The sequence below is a fragment of the Cariama cristata genome, unplaced genomic scaffold (genome assembly GCF_000690535.1).
Source record: "Cariama cristata isolate BGI_N322 unplaced genomic scaffold, ASM69053v1 scaffold8327, whole genome shotgun sequence".
NCBI lineage: Eukaryota > Metazoa > Chordata > Aves > Cariamiformes > Cariamidae > Cariama > Cariama cristata.
Window position 1 is genome coordinate 6,205 of NW_009627046.1, and position 19,959 is coordinate 26,163.

General features: G+C 39.7%; 1 protein-coding gene across 1 annotated transcript in view; it reads right to left on the reverse strand.

Annotated features, from left to right (window-relative positions):
* LOC104164841 (transketolase-like) overlaps positions 1–15,155 on the reverse strand; it is a gene marked incomplete at its 3' end in the record, with an annotated part of 20,399 nt that extends 5,244 nt beyond the window's left edge. Inside the window, exons 1-8 of the mRNA XM_009704294.1 lie at positions 15,000–15,155; positions 13,291–13,404; positions 12,527–12,624; positions 10,665–10,856; positions 9,712–9,830; positions 6,976–7,169; positions 6,211–6,375; positions 4,774–4,930 (exon numbers count right to left, since the gene is read on the reverse strand). Of these exons, the coding sequence (XP_009702596.1) occupies positions 4,774–4,930; positions 6,211–6,375; positions 6,976–7,169; positions 9,712–9,830; positions 10,665–10,856; positions 12,527–12,624; positions 13,291–13,404; positions 15,000–15,155 (1,195 nt within the window). The remainder of the gene's footprint in view (positions 1–4,773; positions 4,931–6,210; positions 6,376–6,975; positions 7,170–9,711; positions 9,831–10,664; positions 10,857–12,526; positions 12,625–13,290; positions 13,405–14,999) is intronic.
* Positions 15,156–19,959: the final 4,804 nt, after the last annotated feature.

A 19,959-nucleotide genomic window follows, 5' to 3' on the forward strand; every position in this document is an offset into this window, starting at 1 on the left:
CTATATGTTCAGTTTGGAAAATACAGATTTCCCATTATTCTTTCATCACCTTGAAAACATATTTAATGTTTCATTATATGTTTTGGTCCATCAGCAACTATTGCTCTAGAAGTGAAGTTAGTACAAGTTCAGAAGGTCATTGTGACAGTTGGTACTCATAAGTGTAATGGGTCCAAATTTCAGTGCAGCAGAAGCCCACGTCTACCTAGAATTGCATACATAAAACTTCAATTTTCACCACAGATCCAGTTAGGACTCTGAATTCCATGCAGGCCCAAAGTTCTAATACGAAGTACACTTAATTCATACCCTTCCATTTAAAATTGAATTTTCTAACTGCTAAAGGATTTCTCTGAATTACTTTCTCTCACAACTCGATTGCAAACCTTTGGGTTCAAATTATTTTTTGAAAAACAGAGTCGAGGCCTGAATCAGATTTGTAACTCAAACTTTATAAATCTAAGTATGCACTTCACAACCACAGCTCCCAGCAGAACATTTCAAGTGCTGAAAACTGAAACTTGGAAGTGTAGTTCTAGCAGATGATACAGATAACCCAAAGGAGTTCCATCTTCTAAAATAAGCAAAGACCAAAGGTAGTTGGCTTTTGCACCAACATCCTTTGCTGCTTGCTAAAAGACTTAAACTGGATTGAACTAGATGAGGCAGGAGGACTGATTTTAAAAAGAAGAGAGGCTTGTAATAGAATCCCTTAATGACAAACAAAAGCCATAATCTGATCTGCTCTACATACACTACTAAAGCATACTCTGTACCACTGCAAGTTAAGCTTGAGGTTCCGGATGAGACTACACATGTTTATGAAGCATCTTTAAATCTTTACCAATATTACAGGTCAAACTTTTGCTTTAAACAAAAAAAAAAACCCCAACCTTCCTCCAACTGATACTGTTAGTCAAAACTATTAAATCAACTGAGAAACTGATGTCTGCAAAGAACCTTAATTTACTACCCTGTCAGCTCTCCCTCTCTTTCTTCTACCCTATAAATACCTAGTAGTTTTTCAAGCGTGAATATCCACTGGCATTTTCTTTCTTGGTATGCAAGTCTGCTCTTGTTTTCATGGGTGATGCCTATGTACATCATTAAGAAACCCAAAACTCCCTTCCTCCCTCAAACCAAAATCAAACCCCAATATGATGTGACATGTACTGAGCAGTTATGATGGGAAGCAAAGACCAGAGAAGGTACTGCTAGCAAGGGTCCTCAGCTTCTTTCTCTGAGACATGCTGGTTACACTGCAGCACACTTGAAGTCTTAAGGAGAGGAGCCAGGGGCTCCCAAGGTAATAGGAGCCAACAGGGAAACACCAGTGAAATACCCCAAAGGAATTAAGGGCTGTTCCTCTTAAGAAGGTCACACAGCCAACAGCCCTGCCGAAGTGCCTCTACACCAATGCACACAGCATGGGCAACAAACAGAAGGAGTTGGAAGCCATTGTGCTGCTAGAAAGTTACGATCTAGTTGCCATTTCTGAAACTTGGTGGGACGAATCTCATGACTGGAATGTGGCTATGGATGGCTACAGGTGAGGAAGGAGGAGTGGAGGGGTTGCCCTCCACATCAAGAAATGGATGGAGTGTGAAGAGCTGTCTGTGAAGAATAGCCACGAGCAGTTTGAAAGCTTATGGGTAAGAACCAGAGACAGAGGCAACAAAGGGAACCTCGTGGTTGGTGTCTACTACCGGTCGCCTGATCAAGGGGAGCCTGTTGACAAAGCCTTCTTACTCCAGCTACAGTAGGAATCGCGTTCGTGGGCTCTCATCCTGCTGGGGGATTTCAACCACCCCAACATCAGCTGGAAAAGTAACATGGCAAGCTGTAGGCAATCCAGGAGACTCCTGGAATGCATTGAGGATAACTTCTTAAGCCAGGTAACAGATAGCCCTACCAGTGGGAACACGATACTGGACCTGTTGGTCACCAACGCAGGTGAGCTAATCAGTGACATCAAGATAGGAGGCAGCCTGGGCTGCAGTGATCATGCACTGGTGGAGTTTGCAATCCTGAGGGATATTGGCCAGGCAAAGAGCAAAGTCAGGACACTGAATTTTAGGAAAACAAACTTCCAGCTCGTCAAGGAGTTAGTCAATAGGAGCCCCTGGGAAACTGCTCTCAGGGACAAGGAAGCAGAACAGAGCTGGCAGATCTTTAAGGATGCTTTCCATTGAGCACAAGGGCTCTTGATCCTCAGGTGTAAGAAATCAGTAAAGGAAGGCAAGAGACTGGCATGGCTGAGTTGAGACCTGCTGGTCAAACTAAACAGCAAGAAGGAAATGCACAGGTAGTGGAAGCAGGGACAGGTATCCCAGGAAGAGTACAGGGACGCTGCCCAGTTGTGTAGGTATGGGGTCAGGAAGGCCATGGCACAGCTGGAGCTGAACTTGGCAAGGGATACAAGGAATAGTAAGAAGGGCTTCTACAGGTGTATCAGCCAGAAAAGGAAGGTCAAAGAAAGTGTACCACACTTTGATGAGCAAGACTGGCAAACTGGTAACAACAGACGAGGAGAGGGTTGAGGTACTCAACAACCTTTTTGCCTCAGTCTTCACTGGCAAGCTGTCTTCTCATACCTCGAGTGGATGGACCACAAGACAGGGACTGGGGGAGCAAAGTCCCTCCCACTGTAAGAGAAGATCACGTTTGTGACCATCTGAGGAACCTGAACATACATAAGTCTTTGGGACCTGATGAGATGCACCCCAAAACCCTGAGAGAATTGGCTGAGGTAGCTGCCAAGCCACTCTCTGTTATATTTGAAAAGTCATGGCAGTCAGGTGAAGTCTATAGTGACTGGAAAAAGGGAAACATTGCACCCATTTTTAAAAAGGGTAGAAACAAGGACCCTGGGAACTACCAACCTGTCAGCCTCACCTCTGTGCCTGGAAAGATCATGGAATAGATCCTCCCAGATGCTATGCCAAGGCACAGGAAGGCAAGGAAGTGATTCGAGACAGCCAGCGTGGCTCCACCAAGGGCAAGACCTGCCTGACTAACCTAGTGGCCTTCTATGATGGAGTCACTACATCAGTAGACAAGAGGAGAGCTACGGATGTTGTCTATCTGGACTTCTGTAAGGCCTCTGACACGGTCCCCCACAACATCCTTCTCTCTAAATTGGATACATATGGATTCAATGGGCGGACTGTTTGGTGGATGAGGAATTGTTGGATGGTTACATCCAGAGAGTACTGGTCAATGGCTCAATGTCCAGATGGAGACTGGTGACAACTGGTGTCCCTCAGGGGTCCGTATTGGGATCAGTGCTGTTTAGTATCTTCACCAATGACACAGATGGTGGGACTGAGTGCACCCTCAGCAAGTCTGCTGACAACACCAAGCTGAGTGGAGCGGTTGACACGCCTGAGGGAAGGAATGCCATCCAGGGGGACCTGGACAAGCCTGGGAAGTGGGCTCGCATGAACCTCGTGAGGTTCAACAAGGCCAAGTGCAAGGTCCTGCACATGGGTTGGGGCAATCCCTGTATCAATACAGGCTGGAGGATAAAGAGATTGAGAGCAGTCCTGCCAGTAAGGATTTGGGGGTACTGGTGGATTAAAAGCTGGACATGAGCTGACAATGTGCACTCGCAGCCCCGAAAGCCAACTGTATCCTTGGCTGCATCACAAGAAGCGTGACCAGCAGGTTAAGGGAGGCGATTGTCCCCCTCTATTCTGCTCTGGTGAAACCCCACCTGGAGTACTGTGTCCACCTCTGGAGCCCTCAGCACAGGAAAGACATGGACCTGTTGGAGTGGGTCCAGAGGAGGACCACAAAAAAGATCAGAGGGCTGGAGCACCCACCCTGTGAAGACAGGCTGAGAGACCTGGAGTTATTCAGTCTGGATAAGAGAAGGCTCCGCGGAGACCTTATAGCAGCCTTCCAATATTTAAAGGGGGCTTATAAGAAAGATGGGGACAAACTTATTAGCAGGTCCTGTTGCAACAGAACAAGGGGTAATTGTTTTAAACTAAAAGAGGGTAGATTTAGATTTGGATGTAAGGAAGAAATCTTTTACAATGAAGGTGGTGAAACACCGGAACAGGTTGCCCAGAGAGGTGGTAGATGCCCCATTCCTGGAAACATTCAAGGTCAGGTTGGACAGGGCTCTGAGCAACCTGATCTAGTTGAAGATGTCCCTGCTCACTGCAGGGAGGGTGACTAGATGACTTTTAAAGGTTCCTTCCAAGCCAAACTATTCTGTGATTCAATTTCCTGGATTACATAACAGCTTCACCATTCCTGTTGCATTAGTACTTTGAGGTTTTGAGGTTTTTTTAATCAACACATTAACTGTTATAGTAGTAAGAAATACTGAGATAAGTTGAAGCAATTATTTCAAATCTGTGATTTTTCAAAGGCATAAGAAAACAAAAATATTTATCCCTCATAAAGTGTTTTTGAGATTTGGCAGACAAGAGCATCTGTGCAAGAATACGTATCATTAGTTCCTCATTTTAGGGACTGGGAAACAAAGGTACAGTAAGCATACAACTGTTCTCACCACAGAGGACATCAACTGCAAAGATGGAATGGAACCTAAGCTCCTCACTTTCAGTTCAATCCCTTTATACAACAATGTGCCTGATAAAAGTGAATTGCAAATATGAATTCTTCCTAGAAATGGTACCACTGTTACACCATCACAGCTGTATTACTGATTGTCTCCACAAAGCATTATCAGTTTGACTGCTAGACAGTTATCACTAAACGGATGGGAACTGCTGATAAATAAGCCAAGGCTGCCCTTACCAATAGAAACACCGCAGTGCGACCCACAGAGATTGATGTTACTCTCAGAGATGGCAGCCATACGGATCTGGTCAAACGCCCGTGTGAAGAAGGTTGCAAAGGTGCTGGCAAAAGCAACAGTTCTGTCACGAGTGGTACAACCAACTGCAATGCTCACCTGAAAAGAGGGAGAGTGTACAAGAACAGTGAATTTCTCTTTATCAATTGTTTCCAAGAGATCATCTGTGAGACTTCCTACAATAAAACTTTAGCAAGAAGCTCTCAATGCAAGATTAAAAATCTCTGCCTAGTCCTGCTCTTAATTGTTGGCCTTTCCAAAAAGGAAAGGAGGCAACTCACTCTTTCAGTATCTATCCTCCAGCATCTGCTCTTGCTCCTTGCCTCAACTGCTAGCTGTTATCGTTGATCCTTACCGGCAGCTTCTTTATCTGCTCCGAGCAGCCATTCACAGAATTTTAAGACTTATCTCCCTTTTTCTTTTCCTCAATCAAAGGCTTACACTTTCAGTCCAAAGGACATGGGTTTACTATCTCCAGCAGACAAAAAAATTATCATTACCAAGTGGGAATGGATTTAGCTGTGTTATAACGTCTGGTATTTACTGAAAGGGCCCTTCTTCAGCAAGACAGAAATTAGAACAAGGTCTTTAAATTGTTTATTGCTACAATTATCCCATATATTTATTTTACACAGAAATTGGTCTGCCCTTCATGGTGAATTTCTCCTAAGTTGATGTAAACCCAAAATGCCTGATCTAACCTCATGAAACTGCCCTAGTATAAAATTTGCAAGAGACAGTCCATGGGTTCTTTGGTTATAAATCATTAAAGACAACAAATAATTTCTGCCTGAATTTGCGTCTTTAATTTCATTTGCTTCAGTGAACCCATACAGGTGGCAACCGAAGACTCAGTCAAACAGATGAGCTATCAAATTATTTTAGTCCTTTCTGTACAAATGTCATCAGGCTAAATTTATTAACTGTTTCTCTGTCCTCACCTGTATACCCCAGTCTAGCATAGAACTCATTGTCACATTGTGATACTCCATTTCTTGTGAAGACAAAAAACCTCCCTAAAAAGTCTTTTCAGAGTTAAATCTCTACAAATGACACTGTGGAAAGTATTACTGGCATTTACGTATTGCCACCTCCTTGTGTTCTGCTGAAACACAGACAATATGACTATAAAATAAAATAAATAAATAAATGAGAGGAAGATTTAGGAAAGAATGATTAGAAGCACTCCTGTTGTATTATATTTGTAAGCTTTTGCCATAGCCTACTTTTTCGCTAAGAACTGAGCAAGTCAAACTAAATATCCATGAATACACATATGAAAAGCAAGTATTAAAACTCCACTCTCTGAAGACTCAGATGCATGGTCTCAGATCCTGCCGTGTAATACCAGTATTTCATAAAACCAAGAGACCAGTTACCATGTTCTGTTCAGCAATGTAGCATTCAATGTAGCGACTGGGATGTTCTTTCTTAAAAAGCTCTGCAAAGGTGGAGTTCTTTGTGTCTCCATCCAAAGCAATCACTCGATCATTAGCATGGCCCAGTTTTGCAAGTGCAACACCATAAGCTTTGCGGGTAGCCCACTAGGAAAAGAAAAATATAGCAGTACTGTTATAACTTTCTGTTTCTAGAAGCTTTTTTTTCCCCCATTTTCTTGTTTTTCCACCAGTGCATGCACATACAATTAAAAAAATCATCCCAAAACACAACCAAAACCATTTTAAGTATCAGCAGTATCAGAGTACATATGAGAACAGCGACACACAGAAGACTAAATAAAAAAAAAAATACAGTGAAGCATCAGGACACACATTTGTGCTGAAATCAGCAACTCCCTGCCAATCCAGCTAGGAAATTTTGAAATCCTTGGTTACCAATCATGGAAATTCACTGAACCTCGTGGAATTTCTTTAATTTTAAATATATGTAAAATAGTTTGGATAACTGGTAACGATCACGAAATGAAGAGTGATTTGAGTCTTTATATTTTAATATATCCTTTCAACACCCAGCGAGTTGAATGTCTGTGTGTCACACCACAGAGTTAGGTGTTTACCAGGAGACTCAAATAGAGAAGAGGCGGGTAGTTGAAATTGTGGCAAGGGATGACACAAAACCTCCTGCCATCCATTTACCAGTCTCACACTTCGAATCTATCTGACAGTGAAAAAGGAAGGGAGTACCTTTTCTCCCACTTTGTAAGTTGGTGGAGATGGCATCTTAATGTTTCTAATATTTATTACAGGTGCGTCTTCTTCTGGGAGGGCTGGAGAAAGCTTTTTCTTGTTTTGGATTTTGTCATCTATTTCCTGAATGACTTGTTCGGCCATGTTTTTTGGAAGGGGCTTTCCATGCCAGCTTTCCTTATCTTCAACAGCTGTGTATTTAAAATTACATTACAAATAAGAAAAATGTAAAAACTATTTAAGTTTTTAGCTGCAGATTTTACCCAGATAAAAGTGTAGTCGAGTATGATAGTCTAGTATGTTCTTCCAAGGAATAACTTCCTTATTATTACCACCGTAAACAATTAAAAGAGTATTCAATTGCATTAAGACTGCCATGTTTAATTACGTAAGAGAAAGTAAAACTTCATCTATTCCAAACTAGTAACAAAATTCCAGCATCTTCTACTGAAATTGTTTTTATATTGGCACATAGAAGAAGGTGGTCCATAAGCGTGGCAAGAAGTAAACAGTAAATCGGCGTGAACAGTTAACATGAAGTTTCAACAGTTAGGCCTAATTAAACAAACTCAGCCAAGTTTCAAACAACAGTTAACCAAGCTGTCTAATTCAAACAAGACCTGACGTTTTACAGCTTTATTTTAATAGCTTATGATGACTCACCTTTGCGCACCCAGCACTAACAGCAAAATTACCTCTCTGGCTGATATGCTGCTTTTCACTGAGCAAGTCGCTAAGAACAATGAATTTCACTTGCTTACTCAATGAAAAGGAATGAAGATACTCACTCCTGTTAGTACATTTATCTGGTCAGAAAGACAAATTCACAGAGTGCTGCCAAAAGCTGTACCTGAACAGAATCATGGCAATCCCTGACACATTGAATATTCATTTACTCCATTCTATGGATACAATGCTCAGTAGCTAGCCTACATCTCACGTGCAAGAACCAAAATCATTTTCTTAGCACTAACGCTCTTCAGAAGTACTAAGAGTTTGAAAGACTTTCTGCATGCTACTGCTCAAATGTGTAGGTACACATCTGTCCCCCAGACAAGGACATTCAGGTAAGCTTCACATCATGTGAAAACTACAAAAGGGTCTAGGGGCTCCATGAACTCCAAAATTCAAATAGTTGCTAACCTGTGAAATAATCTCTGTGGACTACTGTATCCTGTATCTCAAGAAACTACACATTTGATGATAGGAAATAACCTGTAGCATGACCAGGTAGCTTAGGTACCACATCTCAAGCAGCTTTGTCAGAACTGTAAATGCAGCATCCCTCCTCATTTTTTATGTATTTATACTGCCTGGCTGGCAACAAGCAGACATAGTTATCTGCTACACAGGGAGCTGGGAGCTTCTGTGACAAAGTTATTCCCTTCTCAGAGCAGTCTCTGTGAGTCTAGGGATCAAGAGCAAGTCAAGAAGGTTGCCCTCTTTTGCTAGGGCAATTTTCAAGACAAAGTCATATGGTCCAATGTTCCCCGCTGTCCCCAGCCATCTTCCAGACTGGAAAAGACTTTTTAAAGAATAACAATTTAAGTACAGCTGACAGCAGAAGAAATCCTACTCTGCAACTGGGGATCTGTAAAAGCTCAGTCAGCACGGAAGCACACCTGGCTGGATAATGTGAACCGAGAACCACATCCTTGCCTGCTTCTAATGAAGTGTCAATCTAGTGTTCCCCGTAAGAAAAGGCAAAGGAAAAAAACCAATAGGATGAAATTCCGAGTTTTCAGATTGTACAGTAGTACGATCAAGTCAAAAAGCTGACAGGATACCAACCTTTTTCTAATGTGCGAAACATTAAACTTCTATATTTTTTAATGATTGCACCTTTATTGCAGCACTATGCACATGTCGTGCACAGAAACAGCCCAGGCACACGGCCATTGCTGTTACCAAAATGTTCACAGGCACAGTAAAGTAAGCTGTGATAAGCACTACGGCAAGCAGCAAAAGCAAAAAGCAGTCACTAATGAACACTAGACTAACACACAGTAAGGCAAACAAGCCCCAGTGCAAGCACAGGAGATGGCCAACTAATAGCTAAAGAGCAATAAAGCTATAACTTTGATCTAGCACATTCCAATCAAATCTGTCGTTACCTTGAACCCTTCAAGGCCCACATTGGGTGCCAAAAGGGACTACTGTGGTTTAACCCTAGCTGGCAACTAAGCACCACCCAGTCACTTGCTCACTTCCCCCTGGCGGGATAGAGGAGAGAAGCAAAAGCGGTGCATGCTAGCAAGGAAAAACAAGGACTTCATTCCCTACTTCTGGTAGGCAGGCAGGTGTTCAGCCATCTCCAGGAAAGGAGGGCTCCATCACACATAACCGTTACTTGAGAAGACAAAACGCCATAACTCCGAACGTCCCCCCCTTTCTTCTCCTTCCTGCAGTTGTATATGCTGAGCAGGATGCCACATCGTATGGAATATCCCTTGGGTCAGTTGGGGTCAGCAGTCCCGGCTGTATCCCCTCCCAACTTCTTGTGCTCCTGCTTGCTGGTGGGGTGGTGTGAAAGGCAGAAAAGGCCTTGACTCTGAGCAAGCCCTGCTCAGCAATAACTAAACCATCCCTGTACTATCAACACTGTTTCCAGCACAAATCCAAAACATAGCCCCATGCTAGCTCCTGTGAAGAGAATTAACTCTACCCAGCCAAAACAAGCACAGTGCACATTATTATATACATGCATATGCAAAGCAATAGATGATTTATTACCTGATATGCCTTTGCCTTTAAAAGTCTTTGCAATGATAGCCGTTGGCTGATGTTTGGCCTGGCCAAAGGCTTTGCAAAGTTCCTCCACACTGTGTCCATCAACGATGATAGCATGCCAGCTAAGAACACAAACAGATCAACTGTTTTTAAAGGGTTTTAGCATGTGACACTCTCTGGTAGTTGGCAATAACAATAATTAATACTAACTTGATTCCGATGCAGTGTCTTTTTAAGAGACCCAAAGTATGCCAGAACCATGAACTAGCATTCACTTGAGATCATAAAGTATCATAGTCCCTTTTTTATAACACAAAATGAGTCACAGAGGGATTAACAGGTACTAGCAAAATTCACAGCCCACAGATAAATAACGTATCCTACATTCCTTCAGACATAGCCATTTTTAATCACAAGAGCAAATCAAACACCTAGAAATAAATTAAAAAACTGCCAATGAAAGTTGACTAAAATAATAAAAATGCTCCATCATAATTTGCATGGCTGCTATTCCACCTGACAGTTTTTTATGATGCATTTTTGCATCTACATAGAAATATACATTTCTAAACTAAATGAAAGCCAATACACAAAGAAATCTCTTACAAGTAATGATTTCCATGACCTTTTTTCTGATCTACTTGCTATGACAGCATATTTGGTCACACAAACAGTAATAAAATCTGTATTAAATGTGATAAAAACTGCTCTAAGATCCTCTAACTAATTTATCTGACTAAGCAGTCCTTTTACTCTTTCCTCTAAAAAAGTCCTTCTGCCGCTTTTAATATTCCTCCTATACCAATAAAGACAACCAATATCAGGCATTATGAAAGACCATCTTTCTTGGTTATGGTATCCTTTAGAGTCGAAAGCTCATTTGAAAAATTCTGAAAAGCAAATAAAACATACAATTTAAAATGGGAGACTATACTGAACTTCTTACAATCACATACCCAAAGGCTTCACACCGTTTCTGGTAAATTTCAACATGATGCTGCAGAGGGGCAGGGTCACTTTGTCCAAGACGGTTAACATCAATTATAGCAACCAGATTATCAAGCTTGTAAAACCCAGCAAAGGCCATTGCCTCCCAAACAGAGCCTTCAGATAACTCTCCATCTCCAAGCAGACAATATACTCGATAGCTAGAAGAAGAAATAAAAAATAAAAAATAAACTTTGATGGGTAAGCACAATTAAATCAAAAGCAAAACCCCTCTAACAATTCATAGTGAAAATCCACTGCTTTTTCTACTCCAAACTCAACTTCCACTGCTGAACGCATTCATCTCAGATAACCTTACATAACCTTAGAGAAATTAAATTAAAATACTTCTGAGCTGTTACACATAAAAAAAAAAAAAAAAAAAGATGAGAAGTACTGTACTCCTTTTCAAACCTTTGTCTCAAAAAAATCAGGTCTTAAGCCTCCTATTGCAAGACCTGAATAAAGAGGCCTGTTAAACACTGTCACTGTGACTCAGCAAGATCACTAACAATGCATCAAAGGTTACTGTCTGCTTCCTTATTCCTACCACATACTCTCTGCAAGGACGACTAATAATTTAGTTTCAGGAAACTATAAATTTGGTATGAACTCAACTATGGATTAAAGCATGTTGCATAACCAAATTCAGAATTCAGGAAAAAGATAACCAGCACAATGTGACTTTGTAGACTATTTCTCCAAACACTGAAGCTCTTCATTTAGGTAAAACTCAGCAGGAGTACTGCCTCATCACTACAGAATTCAGCCGCTGCATTTTTCTTTTATTACCACTCTCTTTTTCAATGACAAAGCTTTATAAATGTTTATTACCTCTGAAAATTTTAAAAAAGAACAGTAAATTAGCCTTCAAAAATATAATTTTAAAGCAAAATAATCAAGATGGCTGTTAGCGAATTTTTTTTTACTAGACATTAAGCTTTAACAGACTTTTGATCTGAATCCCACCTGCCTTCAGCTAAATCTGAACTCCTTCCACATAAGCTGCTCCCCAGTACTGTATGTAAGACCACCTTTTCCTTCTGTCATGTAAGCACTGGTTAGATTTTTTCCACACGTAGCATCTGCTAAACTCAATTAAAATCAGCAAGTCATCTTTCACAGAAATGATTTCAAGCTAGTGAAGTGTAGGACACACTAACTGGGCAGCCTATGCTCAAATGTACTAGAACTGTCACATAAAATACATCAACTACATCAGGCTATTTTCCTCCTTGCGCAGATTTGCCTTTAGACATCTACTTCTCTTGTGCACAAAACAAATGGCAGAAGCAGTCATTTTTGTCTCTGTGGAGTTGAGTGCCTTTCTGGTAACATTTTGAAGCCCTACTTTATGATTCAATGGTGCTATTACTGACCATAACAGTTCCTTATCTAGATACACGTTCTCCATTATTTGTCATCTGACTTTGAACAGATGCATCTCTAGTTTGTGTCTTCCTTCTAAGGGGACACATATGAGTCTCAAAATGGCTATAATTACTCTCTGGAAATTAGAGGCTGCTCCAACCACTTACTGTCTTCTCTGTTCAGGAACATCACCTTGCAATGCTGTCAGGTTACAAAAGGAATACACATATGCACTAATTCTTGCTAATCTTTAAATCCTTCGTAGTCGCACTGCCAATGGCTTTGTAACTATCAGGTTAGTAGTCTATCATTTAAAACCTGAATTTGAAATTGGATTTGAGAATGAAGAATAGAATAAAGGAGTTTTTTTGTTTTTCCTGATTGACAAAAGAATATAATTTCTTTTCACAAAATACTCCCATTGAATGCCTATAATCATGAAATATGAAGATGGAATTACCTGGCTCTGTCAAAGAACTTGCCGGTGTATGCCATTCCACATGCAGCACCAAGACCCTGACCAAGGGATCCAGTAGCTACATCAGTAAATGCTTGTCTCTGAGAATAAAAACACAACAATTATTTTACAGTTAAGAAACACAGGAACGAAATTCCAGTGCTAGAAGATAGTTCAACATACATCAAAATTCAGCTTCTCATCCATAACAATATAGTGCAAGTCCCTCCAAATCTTGCCCTGTTCCCCTTCTTTATCTGCAATGCATGTACCTTAATGATCAGTGTCACAAGCTAACTAGGCTCTCAGAGGGAACGGTACCTATGGCCCAGGAATTTCTTAGCTACGCCTTGGACAGCAACAGTTAAGAATTTATGATTTTGTGTAAAAAAGAATCCAAGTGAAACAACTGGCTGGGAAAGGAAAGACCAATGAGGTGACCAAACTGGATATAAACCCTTGAAACACCTCAAAGTTTCCTAAAGCATGAGAAAAGCCATCCCAGAACTTTATAAACACCTTTTTTTAAATGGAAAATATTGACATAGAAAACTGTAGGGGAACTCTACTACAACAGTAAAGGTCATTTTTACATGCTCATTCAAATGCAGTCGCTCATTCAGTTGTGAAGCCATAAATATCATCATCTTTTTTATAAGTCTTCATCCTTCCTGTACTGTAGCTGGCAACCAAGAATTGCTGCAAAATACATGCACTTCTTATTTTACAGAAAACACCATCTTATATCAAAGGTTATGAGCACTCACTGGTACTGGGTGTCCCTCTAAGATAGAATCAATTTTCCTCAAGTTCAGTAATTCTGCTTCCTGTAGAAAGCCAGCCTCTGCCCAAACAGAATATAAAATTGGTGCTGCATGACCCTAGAGAGAAACATAAATTTTAAGCAAAGCACAAATTTCACAATATCCTAGTATCAAGGCAAAGTTCTACAAAGCTGACAAACCCTGGAATCAGGTTTTTATGTGCCCTAAGAAGGCACTGAGTTATAAAGCACTTTTACAACAGAACATTCACATGGATGCTTGCTTCCAAGTCCTCCACGCCCCTGCTTAGAGCACCCCAGATAGCTGACTATAATTAAGACAGAAAGAATGCAGCACTCTCAAGGGCTATTTAGGACATCCTTGAGAAAATCAACATGGAAGACTAAGAAGGTCTCTCTCACCCATGCAGGTCCAATTCCAAAAAGTAGTTTTGGCATTCAAATAAAAAACCTTGACTCAATTTGCTTAGGTACCAGTTTCAAGAACAGAGCACTGTTCGCTAAACCAGTAAGCAGATGGACCAGCAAGTGTTCTCCCATTAGAACTTCTTCAGTACATAAGTAAGATGCAGTGACTGACAACAGGCAAAATTTTAAGCTTTATACACTCAGATCCTTGCGGCCAGGTCCAACTGGACAACTGCAAAGTAATAGTCATCTTCCACCCATGGAGTCATTAGGAGTCAAAAAAGCATGCAGAAGTTTGAAGCCATTTAGCAACTCTGGGTAGAAACCCTGATTAATTACAGAGAGGCAAAGCAAACATGAAGAGGCAAATTTCTCTTATTGCTTTACCACCTCAGTATTAGCTGCTTGCTTCTCATCCAATTACTTATTTCAGAATGGCAATCAGAAGTGGCAACAGTTATTCTATCCAATGCAAGGATATACACCATCAGCTATGCAGCACTATTGTAAGCCATCATGTGAGGAACTCAGATGGAACCGTACTCACTGGTGTACTTCATCTGCCATTTTCTACATCATTATGTTTTCTGAACGCCCCTCAACAGCTTTTATGTCATATGATCAAAATGTCCCTGTGATTTGCAAGGGCACAATGCAAAAGGGGATAGAAACACTAACGGCCAGTCCAGATTGTGGTTTTATGTATTTTCTGAACCACAGCGGCTTCAAAAGTAGTACTAACTTCAATATCACACTGGCACAGTATGAATGCAAACTACTCACTAACCCACCATAACTATTTCATGTAATGCTCCTTGAAAAGCTGATGGTAATTAGCGCACATTGTGACGTGACTGCAGGCATAACAGCACGGCTGCATTTAACAAGTAGGGCACAAAAGCTAACCGCAACTCACTTGTTAGAAAATTTGTTATGCCAAAATAAACAGACATTAGTATTTCTCGATAGACATTATTGATAATATAAAACATTTGTTGTATTTATTATTATTTATTATTAGGACAACTTAACATAGTGAAGACTTATCAAGACACATTATACAGACACTTTTTAATTAAGTTTTGGCATAACTCAAATATAACTCAACCAGCTTTTATTTGTCTTTCTGAAGTAGACAAATTCCAAGCTCTCAAATATTTCCAATAGACCTCTGTGTAGATGCAAGCATTAGTAAGCATAAGTCAAGGAAGACAATTTAATTTACAGACAGACAGCTCTTTACTAGCAGACTGCAACAGTACAGCATAACAATTATTATTTTACCTTTGAAAGAACAAACCGGTCGTTGCTGGCGTTTCTGGGATCTTGCACTTTGTACCTCATGGTATGGAAAAATAGCACAGACATAATCTCTGCTGCACTGCAACATGATGTAGGGTGGCTACAAGTCAAGACAGACCCAAGATTACCACTTCTCATTATTGTTTGCTCAAGATCGTATCTTTAAAATATCACTTTACCAGTCCCCTATTCCTCAACATTAAAATACACAGTCTTAACTGTTTTTGATAACCCATCCAATCTACCATTACCTCAATGCCAATTAGTTGTACTTCAAGACAAAAGCAGCCTTCTTATCTAGTTGATGTGGATGTTAAAAGATAGACCCTGCTGAAAGCCCAGGGACATATCTTTTAGAGCTCTCTGTTCTTCATGCCAAGGAATGCCACCCTAACTGGTGAGGCACCACTGCCTAACTGTGAGGCACCGGGAGCAGTATGACTCCCTGCCTGAAATCACACTCTATCAATTTATCTGCCAGCAGAAATTCACATGGATGCAGGGGAAACAAAGACAACTTTCCACAGTACTTTAGCCACTCACTGAGCGAAGGAATGAAAAGCATGGCATCACGACTCGTTCAGGCCCCGCTGCACGGGCAGGGATTGGTAATGCAAGATTAACTTTTGCAGAAAGTTCTGAAACATTTAGAACTGTGTAACACAGGTACCATTTTATTTTACTATGTTACAGCTGACAGAACTAGAATTCTGATTTTTAAAGAGGACAACAAAGAATACAATTCTTGTATTTCATCTTCTACAGAAACTAGACACAGAAATTTACTGTCTCCAGTAAGCACCCAGATACACATTGTAAAACACTAATTTGCTTAATCTTTGGCTAAGAGAGTAACCAACATTTTTGTCGGTATCAGTTCGAAATATTGAACTAGTTGGTTTATCAAACATTCATAAGTATCTGGGACAGTCTCTCCCACTGAACTATCTGGGATGACTTTTGCAACAATTTTCAACAGAAGCACAAATTAATACTTCAACTGTAACTTGCTTTAAAAATACACAGGCCCATTTCAGAAGCAACTATGCCACATAGTACCAACAAGCAAATATAAAGTTACATGAAAAGGGTTATTTCCAAGTGGCAAACATTGAGTTATTCCAAGGCAAGGTATATCTTTCATTTGAACTGTAACAGAAGGGCACACAATTACTTTTATTTATCTACATTACTGTAATTTATTAATGATCACTGTAGTTCTTATGCACCTTGAAGGGATGGCACTATTTGACCACTTGAATTTATCAGCCTTGGCTTTTCACTTGCGATAAAGCACAAAAGGGATAAGGAGGCGTTTTAAAAACCTTTACTGAGTGCAGAAAATAGCATTTTTCAGAATTTTCTGGTGTAAATGGCATCATTCTTGATATCAGTGGTTGCTACTGAAGTACAGGAAAGTGAATGAGGAATAGTAAGAAGGTTATGGCTGCAGAAACCTGCACCAGCTTTCACCAGCTGTGAAAATAACTTGCAGTCTCATCTCAGTTTCTCTTCTACCAATGTTTAGTTTTCATCTTTAACACAACACTCTTATAGTATTTGATCCTACTTGTAAAACAGGACAAACTTACTAGGAAAGTGTCACATTTCATTTCCCACATGTACATTTACCATGCATGTTACGATTAGACAACACTTGCATTAGAACTTTAATGAGAATATTCTCTTCCAGTAGTAACAAACCTTCCCTCCCAATATCCCCAACAGTGCTGTAATAAGAGAACAAAAACATGCAAAACACTAGCAAAATATGAATTACAGTTAGTGTCCATCCCTTAGTAAGTACTCACACACAGGGAACCAAAAGAATTAGCTTTAAACCATGGTTCAAACATATTAGTAAATATTTATGTATTTGAGTTAATCAATAAGCCTTACATGCTTGTTTAAAGCTTTCATTCCTTTAATTTTATTAACTTTATACTTAACCATACTTCTATGAACTCCTGGTCTTGGTATAAAAAGTTTTAAACAACCTAAAATGGTAGCATGTGGAAATAAAAAAAAAAGGTAGAAAAATTTAATAAGTTACCTTAAAATTGGGCAGCGGAGCAGGGGGGGTTGGTGGTGGAATCTTGTTAACACTACAGGTTAAATAAATTACTTCTTACTAACAGAAATTACCCAAAATTTAACTATATATCAGATACCAGAAATCATTCCAAAAATCAGCTACACAATTTTCTTTAAATATAGCCATCTTAACTACATCTACTGGCTTTCTATTAGCTCATACTTTTCTAATAAGTTCTGTTAAAAGGATTCCTTGTTAAGCCTAGCAAAGTGTATTGGGATTACTCGTACAAGGAGAGGAAAAAAAAAACAACGCAGCAAGTCATCGCCAGTATTTTTACACAATCTTCCTCATTTTGTTCCTGATTAAAGAACAACCTAGAACTCAGCGGTGGTGGTCCATTAACACGCTTCCCTGCCAGATAGCTTCTACTGAAGAATTGCCTTAACTTTGAAACATAGCCCTTCAGTAGGAAATCAAACCAAAGCACGTTAGAACACTGAAATACTGGATGCACACAAATCAAAAGTAAAATAATTACCCCAATGTAGTTTTGTGGGGGGTTTTTTCTCACTCTGCATCAATTTACATTAGCTCCATCTACACGTGTCTATACATTTCAACTAAAAAGAATCGTGGTGGAATGTTAAAATGGAATACTGAGTGAAAGACAAAAGCTAAAAAATTGAAGGAGAAAATAACCTGCAATAACTGATCATACCACATGAAACTTAACTGACAATGAAAGTTAGAGCTGAGAACTAGTTTCACATAAGTTAACTTATGAAACTTAATTGCCTCTTCAGAAATTCCTGCAACTTCCACTTTTAAGAATTTAACTACCTAATCCTAGGAAGCCAGGCACTGTTTCAAAACCACAGAAATTTATCACTAGCTACAAATTAAAGCCTACCAGTTTTGATGAAAACGTCTGTACTACTTATCTAGAAGAAAAACTTCTTCCACACCCAAAAGCAAGTATGTTCAATCTTTACAACTAACTTAATCAAAATTTTTCCCCACCTAGGCATTATAAGCACAACAATTTTCCCAGTTCACTGACTCTTTCCACTACAGCTGGTAAAGTACTCAAAGTGATATGTTTGAGCATCTTCAAGATCAGACGACCTGATCTTTTAGCTCCTGTCTAGACAAACGCTGTACTTTCTTTTACAAAAGTTAGTACAAGTAAAGACTGCAAGAACTGGTGTCAGATCTATCACAGAACCACTTGTGTTGCAACACATGCCACAGTTTACAGAGATTACTTCCTTAAAAGAAGTAGGCAGGTCCTGTTTTGTTTTAAGTGCTTTTATTACAAGTATTTACTTCAGTTTTACAAACTACACCTTTAACAAACACAAATTTCCTTAGCAAGGTCAATGCAAACATAATAATTCTTTTTTATTAACTGTAAGCTCCTATTTAACTTGCACGCAAACATCTTTCTACATTCTTAGTGTATACCAGCAATTTAAGCAAAGCTTACTGTCTTATTCAGGTTTTGGCAAACACATTCATAATATACAGCTGTTTTAGAAATGTATGGGATTAGCCTAACAGCACAACAGACTCTGAACATCTTTTTCTTTCAGGCACATTACTACACCATCATCTTGGTAACCAAATCTTATTAATTAAGAAAATACATGACTTGTCAACAGAATCTTCCCTCCAGAGCCCATCTTTCATAATCTGCTCATTATCAGGTTGTGTAATAATTTCAGACTCTACACAACTCTAGTGCTAGAACAAGCTACAGTGATTAATGAAATGCTTTTGTGCAGAAAGTACTCAGTATTGTAGCATACATGAACCAGGAATAAAAAGCTTGCATAAAACTACTGTTTCTTCATCAGTATGGGGAGAATAGTTTTACTATTGAATTTCATGGACCACAGAAGAAAGCAAAGGCTGTAGCTAGATCCTTATTCTTTAACAGTACATCAGACAAAACAGAGAAGTAATTTTATCTCTAGATAAGACAACTGACAACATACATTTCTGTGGCCTGCTTAAAATACACACTAGAAGCACAAGACTGAAGTCCAAGCTCTACTAAGTAGATTTAACACAATTTTTCTTACCTAGAGTTTCACACAGGCTTATGTAATACTGCCTGTACATTGTAGCTTTGAAACAAATCAAGAATTAAAAGAGCAATTGTTGGGTATCCTGTACTTCTCTCTCCCGACTGGACCAAACAAGCTATGGGTTTGTAAAAACCCACTCCTATGGCTAGCTGAGAAGCTCCTCGTGTCCCAACAACCCATTTTGCAGGAAGAATCAAAGGCGCATTTTCATTTGCTGTATGCAAAAGGAACGAGTAAAGTTCAGTTTCTGTATGCTTTGAGAGAGAGCCATGTGAGGTAGCCCATGCCAAACACAGAGCGGAAAGTATAAGGCAAATCAAGGAAGAAACTTTAAAATATTTTACACACCACCTTTCTCCACACAAATCTCAGCATCCAAAGGATTCCTTCAATTTTTTTTTTTTTAAACACTACAGCCAGTTTCAAAGAAGTCCAAAGGAGGAAATTGCAACAAGATGGAATATTTAAAAAAGAATAATAATAAAAAAAGGCCAGCACTATATGGAAGCACTGAAATGTATTATTCAAACAGAAAAAATGGCTTTAATTTTATATGAGTAAAAGCGGATTGTTTGCAGAGATTTTTTTTCCATAGGTAAAGCACCATCAAAGGAAGGATAACCCTGGAATCTGCACACATCAGAGCCTACACTAAATCCTGTCCAGAGGCCTGAATAAACTGCCCATTCGAGACCGCGGGCATTTCACAGATAATCCCACTTGGGCTCACTTGAAATTCTGTGCAGAATTAGTTCCAACTGACGGGCACGAAATGAAAAAGAAACTGTGCCTCAGGCACAAATTCTTTGGTTTT